The 22662-nt window shown below is 34.3% G+C and overlaps 2 protein-coding genes, 1 long non-coding RNA gene and 1 pseudogene across 6 annotated transcripts; 3 read left to right on the plus strand and 1 right to left on the minus strand.

Moving 5' to 3' along the window:
- Nucleotides 1–14766, plus strand: part of LOC147506155 (peroxygenase-like) — a 29900-nt pseudogene extending 15134 nt beyond the window's left edge.
- On the minus strand, nucleotides 8114–12650 carry LOC147506157 (uncharacterized). 4 transcript variants are annotated; one of them, XM_086558432.1, is made up of 5 exons: nucleotides 12348–12650; nucleotides 11793–11886; nucleotides 9824–9914; nucleotides 8390–8448; nucleotides 8114–8276 (listed from the first exon to the last, which is right to left on the minus strand). In XM_086558432.1, the coding sequence occupies exons 1-5, from the start codon at nucleotides 12364–12366 to the stop codon at nucleotides 8237–8239; spliced, it is 303 nt and encodes a 100-aa protein (XP_086414558.1). In that variant the 5' UTR covers nucleotides 12367–12650; the 3' UTR covers nucleotides 8114–8236. The 4 variants fall into 4 exon arrangements, 3 of the variants coding, with proteins under 3 accessions (XP_086414558.1, XP_086414556.1, XP_086414557.1); XM_086558430.1 differs by lacking the exon at nucleotides 12348–12650 and adding an exon at nucleotides 12128–12334; XR_015193597.1 differs by lacking the exons at nucleotides 8114–8276; nucleotides 8390–8448 and adding an exon at nucleotides 9135–9572 and having other exon boundaries at nucleotides 12265–12604.
- A 1403-nt stretch (nucleotides 14767–16169) lies between the features above and the next one.
- LOC147506158 (uncharacterized) lies at nucleotides 16170–18137 on the plus strand. The gene is made up of 4 exons (XR_015220745.1): nucleotides 16170–16272; nucleotides 16565–16633; nucleotides 16865–16941; nucleotides 17923–18137. It is a non-coding gene; the product is annotated as an uncharacterized LOC147506158 (long non-coding RNA).
- Nucleotides 18138–19556: 1419 nt separating this feature from the next.
- On the plus strand, nucleotides 19557–20684 carry LOC147506159 (uncharacterized). The gene is made up of 3 exons (XM_086605711.1): nucleotides 19557–20197; nucleotides 20263–20267; nucleotides 20338–20684. The coding sequence occupies exons 1-3, from the start codon at nucleotides 19975–19977 to the stop codon at nucleotides 20590–20592; spliced, it is 483 nt and encodes a 160-aa protein (XP_086461837.1). The 5' UTR covers nucleotides 19557–19974; the 3' UTR covers nucleotides 20593–20684.
- The last annotated feature ends 1978 nt before the right edge of the window (nucleotides 20685–22662 follow it).

A 22662-nucleotide genomic window follows, 5' to 3' on the forward strand; every position in this document is an offset into this window, starting at 1 on the left:
TTTTCAAGCAGTGTTTGCCCTTCCTTTTTTTATATTGTATTATTTTACATTTTGAAACTAAAGCCATGATTTGTTACTATGTTGGGGGAAGTAGGAAATTTTATTGAGGAGTTGTGTAGTGCTATTTTGGAAAGTGTTTGGAATTTCATAGTGGAGATACTATGGAACTTCATTGTGTTGGGTGTATAGAATGCAACATGGAAATATGTGGGGGATGTTTGGAATGACACTGCTATTGCAAATTGGAGGAGAGTATGGGCACTTGCCTATATTCTAACACTCCTTTTTTTTTTTTAAATTGGCAACATTCAAGATTTTTTGAAAGACAAGGTTCATGGTTGGCATATGATAATTTTGGTAATTGTTATAATTATAGGAATTGTAATAATAATTAGTGCACTAGAGATTGTAGTTCATGCTTGGATTGCCTCCAATATTACTATTGATTTTGGGAGTGCATGGTATGCCATTCTTGGCTACTCAATAGTTAAGTCCATGGTGGACTTAACATTTTCAATTGGAGTTAGGTCTTTAGTAGTATCAATCCAAACATTGAACTTATGAGACTTAAGAGTAGTTTCTCCACTTTCACTCCATCTTTCAATTTTATACCTTACTCGATTTGTAACCAATAAAGGCTATATGCATCTCCTCATAGCTCTTGGAGCAAACCTAAATTTTTATTTGGGATTTATAATCTCGCGTAAAGATTACACTCCTTTCTGGACACTAATGGGGTCATATTTGATAGTTTTAATTGCTACTATATGGGGTTGTATATTCATGGAGACTCATATCAATGCTTTAGTTTAAGTAGTACGTATAGTTTGAAGTGTTTTGCAATGTTGGGAACGTATTTGTTTTTTCATTTTAGTTGTTTTGTTGTAGAGGTGAAAACTAGAAGCGGTACTAGTTTTGGAGTCTAATGATAGTTTACATATAATGTTATGTGAGAATGTAATTCATGGTAAGAATTTAATGAGAATGATTTAATGTTTTCAAGTAGTATTTGTCTTTCCTTTTTTTATACTGTATTATTTTGCATTCTGAAACTAAAACCTTGATTTGTTACTATGTTGGGGAAAGTATGAAATTTTATTGGGGAGTTGTGTGGTGCTATTTGGGAGAGTGTTTATAATTTTATAGTGGAGATATTATTGAACTTTATTGTGTTGGGTGTATGGAATGCAACATGGAAATATGTGGGGGATGTTTGGAATGACAATGCTATTGCAAATTGGAGGAGAGTATGGGCACTTGCCCATATATATATATTCTAACATTCAACTCTTCCGTAATTCTTTTTACAATTAGCAACATTCAAGATTTTTTTAAGGACAAGGTTTGTGGTTGACATATGATAATTTTGGTAATCGTTATAATTATAGGAATTGTAATAATAATTAGTGCACTAGAGATTGTAGTTAATGTTTGGATTGCCCCCAATATTACTATTGATTTTAGGAGTGTAGGGTATGCCATCCTTGGCTACTTAATAGTTAAGTCCATAGTTGACTTAACATTTTCAATTGGAGTTATTAGGCATTTAGTAGTCTCAATCCAAACATTGAACTTAGGAGACTTGAGAGTAGTTTCTCTACTTTCACTCAATCTTTCAATTTTATGTCTTATTGCATTTGTAACCAATAAATGTTATATGCATCTCCTCATAGCTCTTGGAGCAAACCTAAATCTTTATTTGAGATTTATAATCTCCCATAAAGATTACACTCCTTTTTGGGAACTAATGGGGTCATATTTGGTGGTTTTAATTGCTACTAAATGGGGTTGCATATTCATGGAGACTCATGCCAATGCTTTGCTTCAAGTAGTACGAGTAGATTGAAGTGTTTTGCAATGTTGGGAAAATTTGTTTTTTTAGTTTAGTTGTTTTGTTGTAGAGGTGAAAACTATGAGTGGTACTAGTTAATGATATTTTAAATGTAATGTTATGTGACGATATAATTTATGGTAAGAATTTAATGAGAATGATTTAATGTTTTTAAGTAGTATTTGCTATTGTTTTTCATACTGTATTATTTTACATTATGAAACTAAAGTCTTGACTTGCCAACGTACATATCGCCAACAAAAATAGTACATCTAGAGCTTTTTTATGATTTCAAATCAATGGATTTCGGTTAGAAGCGAGAAACAATATCTGGTAATAGTGACTAATGATATTATTATCTACATGATGTCAATATGATAGGTCTTTTAAAGATTATAGCTATAAATTTAAATTTGACATAATGACCTAAAAATACAACGTACATTTGAAGATTTCTTTTGCGATACCCCCCCATTTGAAGATCATTTGCGATATCCCCCACATTTGAAGATCTCTTTTGCGATACCCCCCACATTTGAAAATCATTTGCGATACCCCCCATATTTTCAACTTTTGTTAGTCAACAGTTAGTTGACCGAGTCAAACCATTGGAAAAAAACTTTTTTTTAAAAAAAACGACCTAATTAAATAGTGGAGGTAATTACCAAAATATCCCTCTACTAAAAGAAAAACAAATAGACAAAAAAAGGAAAAAGAGTGGTCGTGAGTTTATTGCTATTGAAAAATTGACCTAATTAAATAGTGGAGGGGTATTTTGGTAACCTCTACTATTTAATTAGGTCGTTTTTTTAACAAAAAAAAAAGGAAAAAGAGTGGTCGTGAGTTTACTGCTATTGAAAAATCGACCTAATTAAATAGTGGAGGGGTATTTTGGTAACTTTCACTAATTAATTAGGTCGTTTTTTATTTTGTTTTTGAGTTTTTTTTTCTAACGGTTTGACTCGGTCAACTAACTATTGACTAACGAAAGTTGAAAATGTAGGGGGTATCGCAAATGATCTTCAAATGTGGGGGGTATCGCTAATTCCCCCTATTTTTTTTTCTTACCTAAAAGTACAACATATATACTTTTAATTTTTTACAATTGATACCATCCGTTAGATCTGATTCGATGGACTACAATTTAACTGTTAAAAAAGGTCACGTGTCACTATATACCCACCTCCCATTTTCCATTTTTTGCGATAATAGTATTATATATCTCCTCCTCCACCCCCACCCGAATCGCCACTGCCCCATCCTATCCTCATTGCCACCACCAATACATCGTATACCACCAAATCATATACTCTTTTGAAATTGTCACCTCTCTTTCTTTCAACTAAAATCATCTTAAAACTCACTCCCCATCAACCAAGGCTTTTTGTTCAACCTTCTCATATCTCTTTCTTCCCAATTTGATCTCCAACAAAAACTAGTTTCTCCGTCTTTCTCAAAACCTCGTTTCAAAACAAAAACTCATCTCACTATCCAACCCATTAAAGCTAGCACTTCTCTTGCTCACTCTGACCTAATTGTTCTTCAAATAGCTTAAGTTTTAGAAGACTCAATAACAACTTCACTCTCTTTATCTTCTTCACTTCAAAAGCTTAGAGACAATTCTTTACAGTCTGTTATTTCATTATCTTGGCCTAGTAGAAAAGATGAAAGTTTTCGCTTCATCGATACTTCTTTCAATAACATTTCTTAGATTAAACTTGTTTCTACAACTTTTGTTACATTACCAACTGATTTAGACAATACCCTTTTTTTCCAAAAGTTGTTATTATTGATGGTTACATTGTTGGTTATGAGAAAATTAATGAATTGGGTAATGGTGTTTTTGCTGGGAGTGATAATGAGATAGATTTTGAGGTGATAAAGAAAATGGTATTTGAGTTTGTGTCTAAGTTTCAAGATCATGGTGATCAAAATGCTGATTTTCAAAGCTGAGCAAAAGATGTTGATTACTGTGTTTTAGTTTCAAAACAATCAATGTCCATACCTCAACATAATGTATAATCAATAATAACACATATTGGAGTATGAACAATCATTGTTTATACCTCAACATGAGTTATGAACAATCATTGTTTATACCTCAACATGAGTTATGAACAATCATTGTTCATACCTCAACATATTGTATGAGATACGTTAACCTATTTGGATATGAACAATAAATGTTCATACATCAACATACATAAGGTATGAACATTCATTGTTCATAGCAAAACGACTGAAAGGGTAAAATCGGAAAATATTTATTTCAAATCCGGGCTATTTGTCCGTACAAGTTATTTTCACTCGAAAATTGGTTTTTCGGGTTATTTACACCCAAAAAATGTCATTTAGAGTGATTAAAACAAGAAATTGGTCCCAAGGCCCATTTGCAAGTGAAAATCACCACAAAACCAATGTTTTTTTTAAAATCACTCTCAAGCACATTTTTTGGGTGTAAATAACTCTGAAAACCAATTTTCGAGTGAAAATAACTTGTAAGGACAAATAGCCCGGATTTGAAATAAATATTTTCCGCGTTTACCATTTCATTTGTTTTGATATGAACAATAAGTGTTAATACCTTATGTTGATGTATGAACATTGATTGTTCATGCCCAAATAGGTTAACGTACCTCATGCAATATGTTAATGTATGAACAGTGATGTTCATAACTCATGTTGAGGTATAAGCAATTTAGTGTTCATACTCCAATATGTGTTCTTACTGATTATTCATTACTATGAACAATAAGTGTTCATACCTTATGTTGATGTATGAACATTGATTGTTCATGCCCAAATAGGTTAACGTACCTCATGCAATATGTTGATGTATGAACAGTGATTGTTCATAACTCATGTTGAGGTATAAGCAATTTAGTGTTCATACTCCAATATGTGTTCTTACTGATTATTCATTATGTTGAGGTATAAACATTGAATGTTCATACTCCAAATAGATACGAACAATGATTGTTCATACCCCAAATAAGTATGAATAATGATTGTCCATACTCTAATAAATGTTCTTACTGATCATACATTACGTTGATGTGTGAACAGTGATTGTTTATACCCCAAATAGATATGAACAGTGATTGTTCATACCCCAAATAGATATGAACAATGATTGTTCATACTCTAATAAGTGTTCTTATTGATCATACATTATGTTGATGTATGAACAATGAGTGTTCATAGTTCATGTTAAGGTATGAACAATCATTGTTCATACTTACAATGATTGTTCATACTCCAATAAATATTATTACATCATTGTTCATACTTACAATGATTGTTCATACTCCAATAAATATTATTACTGATCATACATTATATTGAAGTATGAACATTAATTGTTTATACCCCAAATAGGTATGAACAATGAGTGTTCATAGCTTATGTTAATGTATGAACAGTGATTGTTCAATTCATACCCCAAATAATAGGTATGAATAATGATTGTTCATACTCAAATAAGTGTCCATACTGTTCATACATCACATAATGTATGATCAGTAAGAACAGTGATTGTTCATATGAACAATGAGTGTTCATAGCTCATGTTGAGATATGAACAATGATGATTCATACCCCAACTAGATATGAACAATGATTGTTCATACTCCAAAATGTGTTCTTACTTATCATACATTATATTGAGGTATGAATAATGATTGTTCACAATGAGTGTTCATAGCTCATGTTAAAGTATGGACAATCAAGCATACTCTAATAGGTGTTCTTACTGATCATATAGTATCTTAAGGTATGAACAGTGATTGTTTATTCCCCAAATAGGTATGAACAATGAATGTTCATACGAACAGTGATTGTTCAAACTCCAAATAGGTATAAATGGTTTGAACAATGATTGTTCATAGCTTATGATGAGGTATGAACAATGATTGTTCATACTCTAATAAATGTTCTTACTGATCATACATTACGTTGATGTGTGAACAGTGATTGTTTATACCCCAAATAGATATGAACAGTGATTGTTCATACCTCAAATAGATATGAACAATGATTGTTCATACTCTAATAAGTGTTCTTACTGATCATATATTATGTTGATGTATGAACAATGAGTGTTCATAGTTCATGCTGAGGTATGAACAATCATTGTTCGTACTTACAATGATTGTTCATACTCCAATAAATATTATTACTGATCATACATTATATTGAAGTATGAACATTAATTGTTTATACCCCAAATAGGTATGAACAATGAGTGTTCATAGCTTATGTTGATGCATGAACAGTGATTGTTCAATTCATACCCCAAATAATAGGTATGAATAATGATTGTTCATACTCAAATAAGTGTCCATACTGTTCATACATCACATAATGTATGATCAGTAAGAAAAGTGATTGTTCATATGAACAATGAGTGTTCATAGCTCATGTTGAGATATGAACAATGATTATTCATACCCCAAATAGATATGAACAATGATTGTTCATACTCCAAAATGTGTTCTTACTTATCATACATTATATTGAGGTATGAATAATGATTGTTCACAATGAGTGTTCATAGCTCATGTTAAAGTATGAACAATAGGTATGCACAATCAAGCATACTCTAATAGGTGTTCTTACTGATCATATAATATCTTAAGGTATGAACAATGAATGTTCATACGAACAGTGATTGTTCAAACCCCAAATATGTATAAATGGTTTGAACAATGATTGTTCATAGCTTATGATGAGGTATGAACAATGATTGTTCATACTATATACACTGGGTCGTTTCGGTTGGGCCGCTTATTATTTCGCACTAGGGGTATATTTGACATTTCATCTACCCGAGCCGTTTTTAATTTAGCGTCAAGGTTATACTTGACCTTTCATATACCCGGTCTTTGTGAGTGATTTAAAAAAAAATGTCCTTACGAGTTACTTTCTCCCCGATCTGTCCTGGAGAGTTTATCCAAAACACTGATTCTGTGAATGATTTTCACTCCCAAATGGGCCTTGGGACCAATTTCTTGTTTGGTGCAAACACAAAATCTGCCATTCCACACTTACTTCCTTCCTGACCAATTCTATCAGGTTTTGGTCAGGTGCTTTGGTCCAACCCATATTTGGCATCTGTCACTTACTCACTCCCAAAGTTTAATCCCTTCCTAAACCATTATGTAACACTCCCATTCGTCATAGTCTACGAAGTGCGTCATTTTTGAGAAATCGGGCTCGATATGTTGGTTAAATTGGCACGCTGAACATTTGAATATGGACATGATGCTTAACACAACTAAGTAACTAAGTTTGAGATGCGTTCAACATTAGGTTGGGTATTAGTTACGCTAGATTTGAAGAGGAGCATTTATCGTCAACACAATTAGCTAGCCAAATCAATATATCTAGGATCATTTAATAAAAATCCGGAAAAGTATGAAGGAAGATGTCTTGTGGTCGTAATACATAAAAACAATCAGGTCATGAGGGAGGATACGGTGAGAGATGATATGAATGACATGACACCGTCACCAAATTTTTTGAAATTAGCTCTGCAGTCCCTAGCTCAATTTTATTATTATTATTATTATTATTATTATTATTATTATTATTTATTTATTATTATTATTATTATTATTATTATTATTATTATTATTTTTTTTTATTATTATTATTTTATTTTTGCTAAGTTAGTTCCTTGCTCAAATGCTCTTCATATTAAATTTAAGGACTTGTTTCCATTGTGACTTGAACCTCCACAATAACCACCGTAGGGAGACCAGGCCAATTCATCTCTCCAGTCGATTGCTACTTTTTGTTGCACACTACCTAAACTAGATTTAAGACCACTATCAACATCCGCCTACTTTTTGTACACTGTTTCAGGATGAATACAAAAGTTTCATTAACGAAAAATAGAAATAAAGCGTAGAGCCTCCACGTTCAATGTCCTCCTAGGAAATCATGAAGCCCTTAAGCCCTAATAGTAGATGCAGCAATTGAGTGGACCATTGAAAGCCATCTCATGCACACATAACGATATATGCATTAAGCCTAAACTTGCTCATTACAAAATATTGAGGTCTAGAATATATGTTACATACAGACAACCTGGTAGCGTCTAAATTTCAATTACGCAGGTTGATCACTTGACCTAAATGGGGAGAATGCATACTTGACAAACAGTGTTAAGGCATATTCAATACAGATCGAGTATTGTGGAAGATCAAACTGTCAAACAATATCAGACATTCACAACAAAAATTTGGATAGTATGTGTTATTGAGCAAGAAAAACTCAAGCGATCTAAATTTGCCATTTCTTTAAATTCAAATTCTTAGGAAATCATACGGAAAAAGAAACAGTGATTGAAATGCCTTTGAAGAAAGCAAATGCACGGTAGAATTGGATTGAGGTTAACGCCTGCTAATTCGTCAAGTTAACGCCTGCTAATTCCAACAGTTTTCTGCATAACCTCAAGAGGGATTCTCATAAATAATTCAAAAAATAAAAATGAAAATAGTGAAAGAATAAATCAACAAACAAAAAAGTCATTATTCCCATTTAATTGAGCCTTACTTGACAAATAATCCCACAAAGAATTGGATTTCAATTTCGCTAAACAACTGAAGAGGGATCTGAAAGAAATGAAAAGAAATCAATGAATAAAAATATAACAATGTCTCACCTCCTCCATGGCGTGTGACGGAGTGATGGATATGAAGAGATTGCAGAGTGAGCGAACAAAAAATAGTTTGGTTACCTTTTCAAAATGGCGTGAATTTGGTTTTTTAATTCACCACCACATGAAAGGACCGATTACTCCTATTCAAAGGTGTTGAACAACATTTTAATTTAAAGACAATATCGGTACCAAGAATTTACAAAGACGTAAAAAGACCAAGTAGTCATCATTAATAAATATCAAAGTATTTGATTTAATTATTCATCTAGGGATATTATGTGTAAAGAAAATATCCGGATGAATTTAAGAGGTCGTGATCATTATAGGAGATACTACTAATTGAGATAACCAAAAAGGGAAGTGTGGGGCCAACCACCCCAATCCCTAACCTTTGGATTTTGTTTATGATATGGAGCATCCAAGAATACTAATGGAGTCCTAATAGAGGTGTGTTGATAGTGGTCAACAAGTGCGGCTGGACTTTTTTGGGATTGGGCTTTGGTTGCAATTCGAATGGGTTTCTGCTGGGTTTTTGTGGGACTGGGCTTTAATTGCAATTTTTTGAAAATCAATACCGTATGGACTGAGCTTTTCCTTGCCGTACGGCCAGGGCAATATACTAGTACAGTACAAAGCATCGACAAAAGTAAAAAACAATATATGAATGCCAAATTATAACAGAAACTTCTGTCCTTTCCTATATCTTACGGTGTTAACATATCTTCTAGACTTCTAGTTTCTAGACATTATGAATAAATACATAAAGTAACAACAGTCATAAACTTTAAGTTATGAGAGAAAACCTAGAACAATCATAAATACAATGAATGCCATGTTTTTTCCTTATAAAACTCAGCTATTTCAAACACACGTACATTCCCATCCATCGAACCAGAAACGAGGAATTCCCCATTTGAAGAAATGGACAGAGATGTAATGTTATGCAAGTGCCCATTGAATATCTTCACAGAATTCCCAGATATGCTATCCCATACCAATACTTTCCCATCTACACACCCCATAGCTATGTAGTATGTACTGAGATTTACCCAACCATGCAAGGCAACTTACACCAACCTGATATCAACAAATGGGATTATGCTTTTAGGACAAAAAAGTTATGTCTACAACAAGCCAGGTCTACCATTACATGGTATTATGTTTACCAAATCTGACTTGACTTGGAAAACATATACTAGTATGTCCATCTTCATTACATTTCATTTTCATTAGACAAAATAGATTTCAACATTGTTACACAATTATCTAAAGAAACAAGAATATGGGAGGAAACGACAAGCAATTTGAGAAAACAACATACAACACACCTTATGAACGCATGTAAAATGAGCTACAGAATTTTGCATATCCCAAATGATAAGATTCTCATCCAGGGATCCAGTTGCCAGCAAAGGTACGCTACAAAGCAGTCCATTGATGAGAAACAAAATTAAAACACAAGCAAAATTAAAAACAAGATCAATTGGGATTTTGGATAACATAAAATAACATGTCTAATTAATTATAAAGTGGGCACAGAAAATAATATTCCATAATAAAAAGATTATCCTTGTTAAAACCATCGCCATAACTCATATCCTCATTAACACCAGAACTTCTTTTTTTATCCAAAAACTCTTAAGGGTTTCCATTCCATTAGGATTTGAAGGTTTTATCATGGTAGAAGTTGAAATCCTTCACCAGGACTTTCCAAATACATGTCTAATCAAAAGGCATTTGGTAACGGTCCCTAAATTAAGTAGGAACGTAATATAATTCTCTTAAGGACCTAATCGACACAAAAGGCAATTGAAACACTAGATACCATGTTATTTACATGAAGAAATCTAGAAATCTCAAACTATCTAATTTGGAATAATAGTTCGCTGAACTTAGCGAAATTTTTAAAAATGGTACCAGCATTTTTTTTTTTTTTTTAACAATACCATGAACTTCCAATTTCTTACGGTTTAGTGCATTTGGAGTTTTGGACAATTATGTCTTGTTAACTATAAGTTGACCAAGTCAACAATTGAATATTTACATGTTCTGACCAAAATACCCCTGCATTGCCACTAAGTTTTGGTCCATCACACTCAAGTTTATGGTCATGTGTCGCCATCTAACCTATCTCAAAAGAGACAATCTGGGATGAAATCTTATTCAATCCCTACCACCACCGATCAGCTTCTATATCTTCTATGTTTGAGGAGAAAATTTTCTAATCAACCACTATAAAATCAAACTCCAAATCACTAATTTAAGAACCCGAAGTTTTCCTTCGTACGATTGAAAGAAAGAGTTTGCAGTTGCCATTTTCTTGGGACAAATCACAAATGGGTAATGTCTTGACACATATTTAGAATTGTCCGACATATATTTAGAATTGGAGGGGCTTAAATCAATTTTATTGGGTAGTTTCAATTCTTGAAAGAAACTAAATTATTATTGGTGGCTTGAAAAAAATTAAGTTATAACTGGTGGTGGTGGAATTTGTGGTGGTAGTAAGAGATAGATGAAGAAGATAAGAAACCACCATAGGATTCGCTCTATTGGGACGGATTAGATGAACACGTGTCTACAACCTTTAGTGTGATGGACAAAAACTTGGTGACAATTTAGAAATAAAATGCCAACTCTTGCCTAGGTTAAATTAACAAGACTGAATTGTCCGAATGTACCAAATCGTAAAAAATTGAAAATTCATGGAACTAGTGGCCAAAATAAAAAGTGCGGGTAGCCGGGTACCATTTTGAAAACTTTCAGTGAGTTTAGCGCTTTTTCAGACATTGTATGTGCCCCAGGTGAACTTTGAAAAAGAAATAAGAGTAATTACCAATTTCACTATGTAGGTCCATGGACTATAATACAGCACTAAAATTGTGCCACTCCCGAGTCAAACCACAAAACGCAAGGTTAATAACTATCCTATAATCCTATCAATCGAGTTGTTAAGAACCATGGTTCACAAGTAACTTGGCAGAATTGTTGATTCACATGGTAGGAGATGTCTTCATACTCAAGGCATTATCCCCACCCTATCCCATTCAAGTCATATGTGCGTAATTTTCTGTGTATTTATAAAAGAAAAGTAACTCTAGGAAAAGAACGTACTATTTTTCTAAAAAAATTCAATTTTTCAATGAAAATGTAATGCTTTACGTGTTCAAAGTTTTTTCCTTCTCGAATAAATGCTTAGTGACCTAATAATTAAGATTAAATTACTTAGGCCTTAGTTATGATTAACAAAATAATGGTTTAGGGAAAAAAAAATTAGAATTTATCCAAATACCGCACCTGAAGGGGATTCCTGGCACTGCCACTGACTGCCAATACCTTGGTGAAAGCCCAACATACTCGACCCTGAGTGAGTAAGCAGGGAACTGATTACCTATATCAAGATAAAATTGAACGATCAGCTTCCAGTCAATGTCATCTAAAAAGACAAGCTTCAATACTTTCAGTTAATATGAAACAAGATATGAAATCATCAGTATAAAAACATTGGTTGAAAGAGAGATGTTCATTGCACTTAATTATACTTTCAAAGCAGAGTGGTAAAAATGAAAAAGGAAAAACATAGTGAGTAATAGACAAATAGACACAGGTTCAAGCTCAAAGAAGAAACTAACACAGTATTCTTAGCACAATAATTCTCAATGTTGAAGATGTTACTCTCATTATTTGATCAGACACTACCAGAACCACATTATGAAAAATAACACGAGGCTATGTAGAGCTTTGCCACGGCCATAGAGTCGTTTCTCACCAGGGTGTTCCCTTCAAGTTTCAGAATATTGATTGCACACCTATCACTAGAACCATTTAAATAGCTCAAGCCCAAAAGCCTACCTATTTCAATGAACACCATGAAAAAACTCCAGACGATAATGGTTTTTAGTTTGCGGCTGAGGTTAAATGCTATGGTTTGTCCAAGTCGTGGCTAGGATACACTTTCATGCCTCAACAATTGTGTTAATCACCAAAAGGTTAGGGGAATATTTAACAACCTACCAATAATTGGGATTTAATACGCTTCTTTCGAAATTGAACTCTCCTGATTTTTAAGAAATAATACTAGCGATTCAATTGGCAAATATTAATCGAGTCTTAGAAATAACAATAATGCAAAAAATAAGAAACTATATAGTATGAAAGTTAAGGATTTTAATTTGAGGATTATCTATCCATAATTTCATCAAAATATTTTTTTTACAAATATAAAAAAAAATATAGGAAAACTAATATCTAGAATTTCTTTTTCCTACATTGCATTAAATTATGTATAAATTAAGGTCATAATTAATTTATATTTTTTTACAAATATAAAAAAACTTAGGAAAACTAATGCCTCAGTGTGTAGTGTACTAATGCAATGCATTTTGCGATTTTTGCCTCACTTTTAAAGGGGGGTTAAGTCCAAAACCGACTTATTTTACAAATTCTCCATAGAAGTAAAAAGTGATAAGGTGTAAGAGCATCTCTAGGTGGTGGTAGCATACTCTTTATATTTGAAGGAAAAGTATGAAGAAGCTGGTCGCAAATTTCTACCAATTCTAGGTGGCCGCAAATATCATTCGCAAATTTAGAATAGGGTTACCTTTACGACATTGATCTTGCCGCTACGAAGTGTTTAAGTCCAAAACCTAATTTTATTTTACAAATTCTCCATAGAAGTAAAAAGTGATAAGGTGTAAGAGCATCTCTAGGTGGTGGTAGCATACTCTTTATATTTGAAGGAAAAGTATGAAGAAGCTGGTCGCAAATTTCTACCAATTCTAGGTGGTCGCAAATATCATTCGCAAATTTAGAATAGGGTTACCTTACGCGACATTGATACTGTCGTACATTACATTACCAATGTCGCCCCCAAGTTGAAAAAAAAACTCACGCGACAATGCGACATTCTCACTGTCGCACCAAATTGAAAAGGTAAAAAAAATTAACTTGCACGACATTAGTAGTGGCGCGCGACAGTACTATTGGCGCGTAGTGCTGGTCAAAGTCAAAAAAAAAAATTAGGGCGATATTTGCAATGGCGCACGACATTACCAATGTTGCTCCGCATCCGCATCCAAATTGCTAAATTTGCGAACAAGAATGCGCACAAGCAGGTGATGCGACCGGATTTGCTACCACCTAGAGATGGAATTTCGGAAAATTCTGACGCATTCCTTCAAATTTGAAGGATGCAAAACCATTGCGAAATTCCAACTTACTTAGCAAAAGGGAAAAAACAAGAACCATTGTAACCACAGAGATTATTTCATATGATTTCGCTCCTGATTGTTATTGGAAGTTTTCTACATAATGTTGTGGATTTAAATTCGAATTTTTATTGGAACATAATTGGAGAACTCTCTACCTATTTGATAGAATTAATTTGGAACTACATTAATTTTATTACAGTATAAACGAAGTACATAAAATTTCGTTTTTAGGATTTGATCAATTATTTTGGCCAAAAGAGTTTCCATTTTATTACTAAAACAAATGTATAGGAACGTAGGAAGTGAGGAAAATTAATTAGAAGAACCATATAACAGAAAACAAATATTCTTAGTGCGTGACTGGCAACTTTTCAATCTTGCAACATTTGCATTGGTTGCAATTTTTTTTACGGTTACCTTCATCCACTGATGGTTTCTTGTGGCAAGGATTGTTACCTCCTCCTTTTTTACCAATCGTTCACAACATTCACAAGGCTAAGCATGGCAGTGATTCTGGAACTTATGATACTGAAGGAAGGTGAGACGTAAAACCCACTGAACCCAGCATATAGTACGAATTCAGCCCAAAAACTGTCCAAGAGAAAGCACCTAGCCTCTCGCCCTCTCGCATTTGATCCAAACCGAGCCGGGCCAGCTCAAAAACCCACTACATGAAGCAATCCCATGCTTGAGCCCAAGACATACATGGTTTGGCTTGTGCTCTAACTGATCAGGTGCCAATTCAAAGTAATCCCAATGTAGTGTTCAGGAAAGAGCGTCTTAATCAGGCTCTTGGGTTCTGTCTCTAAGTTGGGACAAAATAGAAATCCAGCCTGAATGGACTCAAAATCATGTGCCCCTTTTCTAATCCCTTACTATGGCATCCATTTTTAGAGTCACAGGATTTTTTTTGTGGATGCAGGTACATGCTAGTAAATTTAGAGAACACTTTTAGTAAATATGCTCGTCGGACAGTACCAGATAAACTCACTTTCAGAGAGGTTTGGAACATGACCAGTGGAAATAAAGTGGCTTTCGACTTATTTGGCTGGTTAGTGTAACTTATTTTCCTGTGGAAAATTGTGTCTTCTTGGAGACTGTTCGCTAATTCAGTCACAAGAAAACAACCCTAGTTAGCAGTCACTAGAAAACAGAGGGGAAACTCTTGGTTAATTCATTCCATAGAAAACATTCCTAGTTTTTTGTTTTTTTTTGGGTTCTGTAATAGAGTTTATATATCCTTTACCAAAGGGAAGTAAGTTCAAAAAGGCTTGTCCTGTGTCGTTAATAGTGTAGCTAATACTGGGTTTACTGAATGTTCGCCCGAATGCAAGTCCAATTGGAAATGCCAGATATACCATGATAGTCTGGAGACAAATAAACAATTTAACAGCTAACACTTTTGCCAGGCGTGATATATTTAGCTAGCCAAAACGTTTTTAGCAGGTGCGGAGAATAGAACGCAAAATTTGTGCCGCTGTGCATCAAATAGTGCACAGACGGCAGATTTAGTGCCATCTGTTGAAGGAAGGGGCATATTCAATTTTTTTAATTTATGACCAAGTTATGGAGTTTTTGGACCTATGGTATTCTCACCCAAAAGTTTTACCAACTTTGCTAGTTGGACCATGCCACTAACTATACTATATAGTGAAATGTCTAGCCATTCTTAAAAGGGTGGAGTTTGTTGTGCATAAAAAATGGAGAAGACTACGGATAGAGTCGGACTCTACTGTCACAGTTCATGCATTTGGATCGGATCTTGCAACTTCCATGGTGGATGCAACAAAGATGGGAGAGATGTAAGAAAGGTCTTGATTATTGCAGCTTAACTCCAACTTGGAGGGAAGCCAACTTTGAAGCAAATCAAATGGCCAAATATACAGTGGGGTTACAAACAAGTGAACAAGTAGCGTATGATGTAAATGGATCACCGAATGGGAGGTCCCTCACCAACCATATTTTAGATTTGATTAATTTTATTTAACGTTGTTGTTGTTTTTAGCGGGCTATAAGCATTGTCACCAAGTACGGTACGGGTTTAAAACGGCGTACTTGAAAAAAAAAACTTAGTTTGTGTTTTAAATGGAACGTCTTGGAAAAAAAAAACAGAAAAAAACATATGGTGTATAAAAAAACGGATTTAAAACGTATAATACGTAAAAGAAACAGTAAAAAAAAACGATAATAAAGAATACGATAGATAAAGAGTTTGATTTTTTTATAAGAGTGGAAAAAAAAAATAGGCACATAAAATAATAATAATAATAATAATAATAATAATCTTATATATAATGGAAAAACTTGCCCCCGTTATTAGTCTCCGTATTCTCCTTTTTATACCAAGATTTTTAATCTAAAGGGTACCCGAAAGTTTCACCCATAAAATTTTCGGATAGCACTACTTTCGAGGGTAAATACGTACTTTTGTTTATTCTCGGATTTAAAAGGAAACCTCATCACGAAACAAACGTATTAAAGTTTGTTTAAGAACAGTGACCGTTTTGCTTATTCTCCCAAAACAAAGTATTAAGAAGGAAAAAAAATTGTTCGGTGTTAGATAATAGGTAAGTTCTTCTTCTTCTCCTATTTCACATTTTAATTTACTTCTTACCGAACATGCAGTCTCTATTTTATCTGAGAAAAAAATAAAAGTTTCCCTCTATCTCTTCCCATCAAGTTCACAGGCAATGAAGACTTGCAACCCTTAATTCCAATTTCCCATTTTAAAACTCAAAGTAATTCCATTTTCGTTAGTTTTTTTTATTTACTGTTGTTTTCCAAACATTTCAATGGTTTATTTCTATTTCAAATTTTGTTTTTTTTTGGCTTTAACTTTTAATTTTGCAATTGTTCCAGTTTCAGAATAATGCCGCGTCGTTCAATACTCGCAATCCCGTTTTAAAGTTCAGACGCACTCACGAACATGTATGTCATCTTCTATCTTTTTACTTGCCACCGTTTATTAGTTTCCGCATTCTCGCTTTTTAACACAATCTTTTAAATCAAAAGGGTTTCCAAAAATTCCACCCGCAAAATTTTTCTGATGAAGCCTTTTTGTAAAAGGGCAAATTGGCAATTATGTTTCCCCCATAAGAACTACCCGAGAAACACATGCACCATTTCGGTTGCCAGTTAAACTTTCAAAATTTATTTCAGGAAGAAGGTGAGTGAACTCTTCAGAATACCTTTGGCAGGCAATCGCAGAAAAATGTTTTTTTCTTCTTCAAAAACAGGTGTGTTCCTCTTCTTTTCTCTGTCTTCTTCATCACTTACATCTTCCACAAGATTTTTTATTGTTTCAGAAGACATGTTTAATCACAATTGAATTTTGAAACATATCGTCAATTCATATTTTTTGTTTTTATGATTCAATTATGATTATGGACCAAAGGTATGCGGCTTAGAGTCAAAAATTTCTTGCTACTTGGGGAACACCGCCATATGAAACTCTGATCTATTACTTATTAAGGTCTCTGAGTTCCTTAGGTCTGTTTCATAGTTATTCTCACAAATTCTTCACGTGCTATCAATTTTAAAATCATTCATTCGGTAAATGAATCTCGAAAAGTCCACTTTTGTCCTTCTTAATACAAATCTCTTTGTTGTAATCGAAATCTTTTTGATTCATTATTTGGTGGAGTTCGTTTATGTTACAATCACTTATAGGAATGCATTGATGATGCTCTTACTTCCCCCGAAATATTTTTGTTTATGTAAATTTTAGAAAGTACCCTGGTAATTCTACCACTGATGATAATGCAAAAGTTACGTAATCTTTGACTTCTTGGAGAGGATGGATGGGTATGCTCAGTCAAGACTCAAAAGACACTCTATACTCCATTATTTAGACAAAAGTATGATTGCAGTGTTGCTATAGTTGGTTGGTTGTGCTACCAATCTTGCCAAGGATGGTAATTGATGAGAAGGATTTTAAATCAAGACCACTTTTTCTAGGTAGAGCTAGATAGCTGCTCTGTTTGGTAGCCTTTTCTGTGAATTTGTTACACATGTTCAGACTTCAGTGTTCATATTGCCAACTCTTAATCCTCTAAATTGGGATGCTTTTAATTATGCACCTCTTGCTCTAGGAATAAGTTTGTTATTGATATTGTTGTGTTGGTTTCAGATACAAGACATTGGTTAAGGGTGCTTTTGAGTAACTAAATTCTACTGTTAGTTCTATTAAAACTTTGGCATCTACATTATTCTTGCAGGTCACTCTTAAAGGATTTAGGTCGGGAAAATTAAGTACGTTGGTCACAACAAATGCCGCGTCACCTGGTTTGAACATCAGATGAAACTGTTGATCATTCGGGTTTGGGTATGTAATTTTCATGTTCCTCCGAAAATTTCTTGGGGATTCGTTACTGGTATTTGATTTGATGATCTTTTTTTATTTTGTAGTATCTTGATGTGTAAATGACATCAATCTAAATACAACATGACTTTTAGCATCTACATTATTCTTGCAGGTCACTCTTAAAGGATTTAGGTCGGGAAAATTAAGTACGTTGGTCACAACAAATGCCGCGTCACCTGGTTTGAACATCAGATGAAACTGTTGATCATTCGGGTTTGGGTATGTAATTTTCATGTTCCTCCGAAAATTTCTTGGGGATTCGTTACTGGTTTTTGATTTGATGATCTTTTTTTATTTTGTAGTATCTTGATGTGTAAATGACATCAATCTAAATACAACATGACTTTTATTGACATGGCTTTTATTGGTGTTTTACACCTGCCGACTACATTTGCATACTTACAGATATTAAGCTATTTTCAATTGTATCTAAAATCGGCAGCTTATGGCCAATTGACTTGATCAGATTTATCAACAATAAATTTACTTGCAAAGGCACTCTCCAAGGCAACTGTGTAAGTCCAAATTCTCATTTAGGGCTTGATATAGTAACTATTTTCATCATGCACTTACTAACCATGGTTTCTCATGGTTATACCTTTTATTAGTCTTCTTTGAATTATAGTCCTACATCTACTCTAACTTTATCTTATTTACTCAAGTTAGCATACGTGTTTCCTTTCCAATTTTTTATTTCTATATTGTCTCTGCACTTTAAAAAATTATGTCCTACTTATATTTGTATCCGTATATTGATATTTCACATTTATGAGCCTATTGTTTAGTAAATGATGCATAGCAATATAGCAGGCAGTTAGGTAACCCCCATGTCCCTACCGTGTAATACAGTGTGTAGAAATAGGTTTGTGAAGTTTTAACTTGCTTATGTCAATTTTAGAAGACATACACTGAAATTTTTATTTAATGGTAAGCAATATGTTAAGCACTGTAGTGCTCAGTGTATGTGAGCACTACATACACTGAGATTTTTATAAATGTAATGATTTTTCGAATGTTAAATTTCAATTGAGTTGTCTTGCTTATGAATGCTTTTGTTCTTCACTCTACCTTAAAGAAAATTTCAAATGGAGTTTGGTTGAATGGTGCAGCTTGAGTGTAAACTTGCAACAGGCAATGCGACGGAACTATTAGTTAGGACTACCACAAAAAAAAAAGGGTAGTTTGAATAATACAACATTTAATTTCACCACCAAAAAAATTATTAGTTAAAATTTCTACTAGCAGCTCCCCCTTGATTCAAAATTCTGGATCCACCCCGGAACCTCATTAAATTTCAATTCTAAGTTTATTACCCATTATTTGTGCTTAAATATAAAATGGGTGGTATTACTATATGCAGGTTGTTAAGGAAGTTCAATGTTTAGGAAATAGATTCACAGTTAAGACGGAGAATCAGTGCTTCTATCGATTAGCATTGGTGTTCTCCAAAGCGACCTCATTGAACTTCAATCTCCTTTACCTGTAAGTTATCTTTGAACTCTGTAAGATTTCAATCTCCTTTACTTCGAACTCTAAGGTGCATGATTAATTTAAATAGCACGCCTTTTTTTATGAGTGGATTGATTTGATTGGTAGTACATAGTGTAACTTGGTTAGTTGTACATCTTACTAATTCTAATTGGGGGTGGGTTGAGTGAAGTGACATGATCGTTCCCAAAAGAGTATATATAGCAATATAGCAGAGTGCAAGACAACTTGACTTGCAAACATTTGGGAACTTACACAGTTACGCCGGGGTGCAGACACGGTACAAAGTGGTAAACATCAAGGTTTGAATTGGATCGAGAATCGATAAATCAGCCCAATGTGGTTATCCTGTGCCAGTGCTTAAAGGTTGTTAACCTAAATTATCTTTTTCTGGTTTTGACTTTCTTTTTACTGGTTAATGTCAGTTCTGCGAATGGAGTTGGATATTCAGAGCTTTATGCAAAACCATGATCAGCAGAAGTTCGAGTTTCAACATTTTCCTACGTCGTATCTTCGACTTGCTGCTCACCGTGTCGCTGAACATTATAGGTTGCAGTCTATGGTAGCTGATAGTTCTGTGGATGGCCTGAGAACCAGAATCGTGGTGAGGAAAACTGCCGAAAGCAGATACTCTGTTATTTGTCTATAAGTTCTTGATGAACATCTGGAAAACAATAAGCCTGAACGGGTTGAGATTGCCATTAAGCAGAGGTCACATAATACTTTTCTTAATGGGGAACTGGTGCAGGAAATAAACACAGCACTTTGAAAACTATGGAAGAGAGGAAAGCGGAGTATGACAAACCACGGGCTCGCATCTTCAATAGCTCAAGCAATACCTTCTCAGGGATGGCAATCTCAACCCGTTCAGGCTTATTGTTTGAGCAGAGATGTGAATGAAGGATCCAAGATTTCTATCAATGAAATAGATAAGACTCCTATCACCAGGGATGGCAACACGACCAGAGTTGCAATTCTCAGAGACAGGGAAAAGGATCGTAGTGACCCAGACTACGACCGCAATTATGGAAGGTAATTACTTCTATCTTATATCTCTAAGTCAGATAGAAGTAAATGCAACAGGTATGTCAAATGCCTACTACCCAATCAGAGTTTCAGCTTGGGGCCTTAAAGATACCACTTTTCAACCTCCGCTTTGTGCAAGATGAGTTCGGTTTTTTCGCAACATGGCATGTTGCCGAGGTCTCAAGCATCGCTCAGCTACAGGTCTTCTACTCTGAATATGAACCCATTTGGTGCTGTTGGAGTAAATCAGATATCTTGCAATGATGTACACAGCTTAGTCGTATGAACAAGTTTGACATGCTGTTTTGCAGGTAGGACTGAGTTGCAGAGTTTCGTGTGTACATTTAGTTTAAGGTAACAACACAAGTATGCAAATGGTGCATTTTCCATTTGATTTGTCCATTTTTTATATCTTAGTCATAAACTAGATTAGATGGTGTGTAAGCCACCTAATTTGGCAGAATAGGATCAATTTTGGTTTTATTTATTTATTATTTATTTTTTTGCGGAGAAAGACAATGAGAGTGTTGTCTCTCCATTGTTTGGACGGATTAAGTGTGAGATGTCATTGGATGGACATCTTCAAGGACTGGATTTGTTGTGGTTAAAAGGAACAAAAAAATGGAATAATGAGGTGCCTAATGTAGGTCTGTGTAAAGAAAAATAATAGTAAAAAGAACCGTAATAATGATAAAAAAGGTTTTTACCATGTATATTATGATCGTGGATGGCTTTCATTTGTAAGTTATTTATATTTTCTGATTGTGTTTACGTCGTTGTTTGGGTCATGCAGGCTCGTAAGTGATTAATACATACCTGATGGAGTAGGACATTGATCGTAAATATTTCTCGATGACATTTGACAAATTATTTTCCAATGAAGTTGTCTTCAGAATTAGAGAACGACTTTCTCAAAGCAAGTTGCTTCGAAAGCGTGATCAGTTATTTCCGCGTCGTTATGCAACAAATATTCTGAATATGATTGTTCGAGAATGTGTTGGAAGCATTACATGAGGTAACACACAAAATTAGAGAAAGTGTAAGGTATGTTAAAAAGCTCGATACAATACAAAGAAAGCTTCAAAGGAGATGGCTCAAAGAATTGATAGGTAATACTCGGAGGAGTTTGTGTCTTGATTGTCCATCTCGATGGAATACAACTTATGCTATGATTGAAGCTGCAATTGAGTACAAAATTGCATTTTCTCATTTGCAAGAATGTGACTTTGATTACAGTTTAGCACCATCCGATGTAGAGTGGGAAAGGGCAAGTACTGTTTGTAGATATTTAAAGCTTTTTATTGAAGTTGCTAATGTATTCACGGGTGCGACAACTGCCAACCTTTATTTCCCTTAGCTATGTGATATTCATCTGCAATTAATTGAACGATGCAAGAGCTCAGACCCTTTCATTCATTCCATGGCACTAAAGATGAAAAGCAGGTTTGATACATATTGGAATATTAGCAGCTTGGTTTTAGCAATTGCAGCCATCTTGGATCCTCGATTCAAGATGAAGTTGGTGGAATATTACTATCCTCAGATCTATGGTCCCAGTAGTTCGCTAGATCACATCAACGAAGTTTTTAATGGTATCAAGGATATTTACCATGAGTATGCAATTTCGTCAACAATGACTTCATTTGATCATGGTTTGACTTCTGATGTTCCCAGTAGTAATGGGCTAAAATGTGCCCTACATAGCATGAATAATGATACCAGGGATAGGCTAAGTGGGTTTGACAAGTTCCTAATGACACTTCAGAATTCAGATAACTAACACTTGAAGTCAGAGCTGGATAAATATTTGGAGGAACCTGTCTTTCCTAGGAATGTGGATTTTGACATTTTGAACTGGTGGAGAGTCAATGCGCCGAAATATCCAATCTTATTCTTGATGGCTCGTGACATTTTGGGGATTCCTATGTCAACGGTTGAATTTGATTCAGCATTTAACATTGGAGAACGAGTACTTGATCCATATTGGTAATTTAAAGTAGCTAGCCAAATAAAGGTATTTCCATAACTATAAAGGTCAACTTCTTCGGCCAACAAAGGAAGAGACACCGTTTCGGCGGTT

Source organism: Coptis chinensis, chromosome 4, assembly GCF_015680905.1.
Source record: "Coptis chinensis isolate HL-2020 chromosome 4, ASM1568090v1, whole genome shotgun sequence".
NCBI lineage: Eukaryota > Viridiplantae > Streptophyta > Magnoliopsida > Ranunculales > Ranunculaceae > Coptis > Coptis chinensis.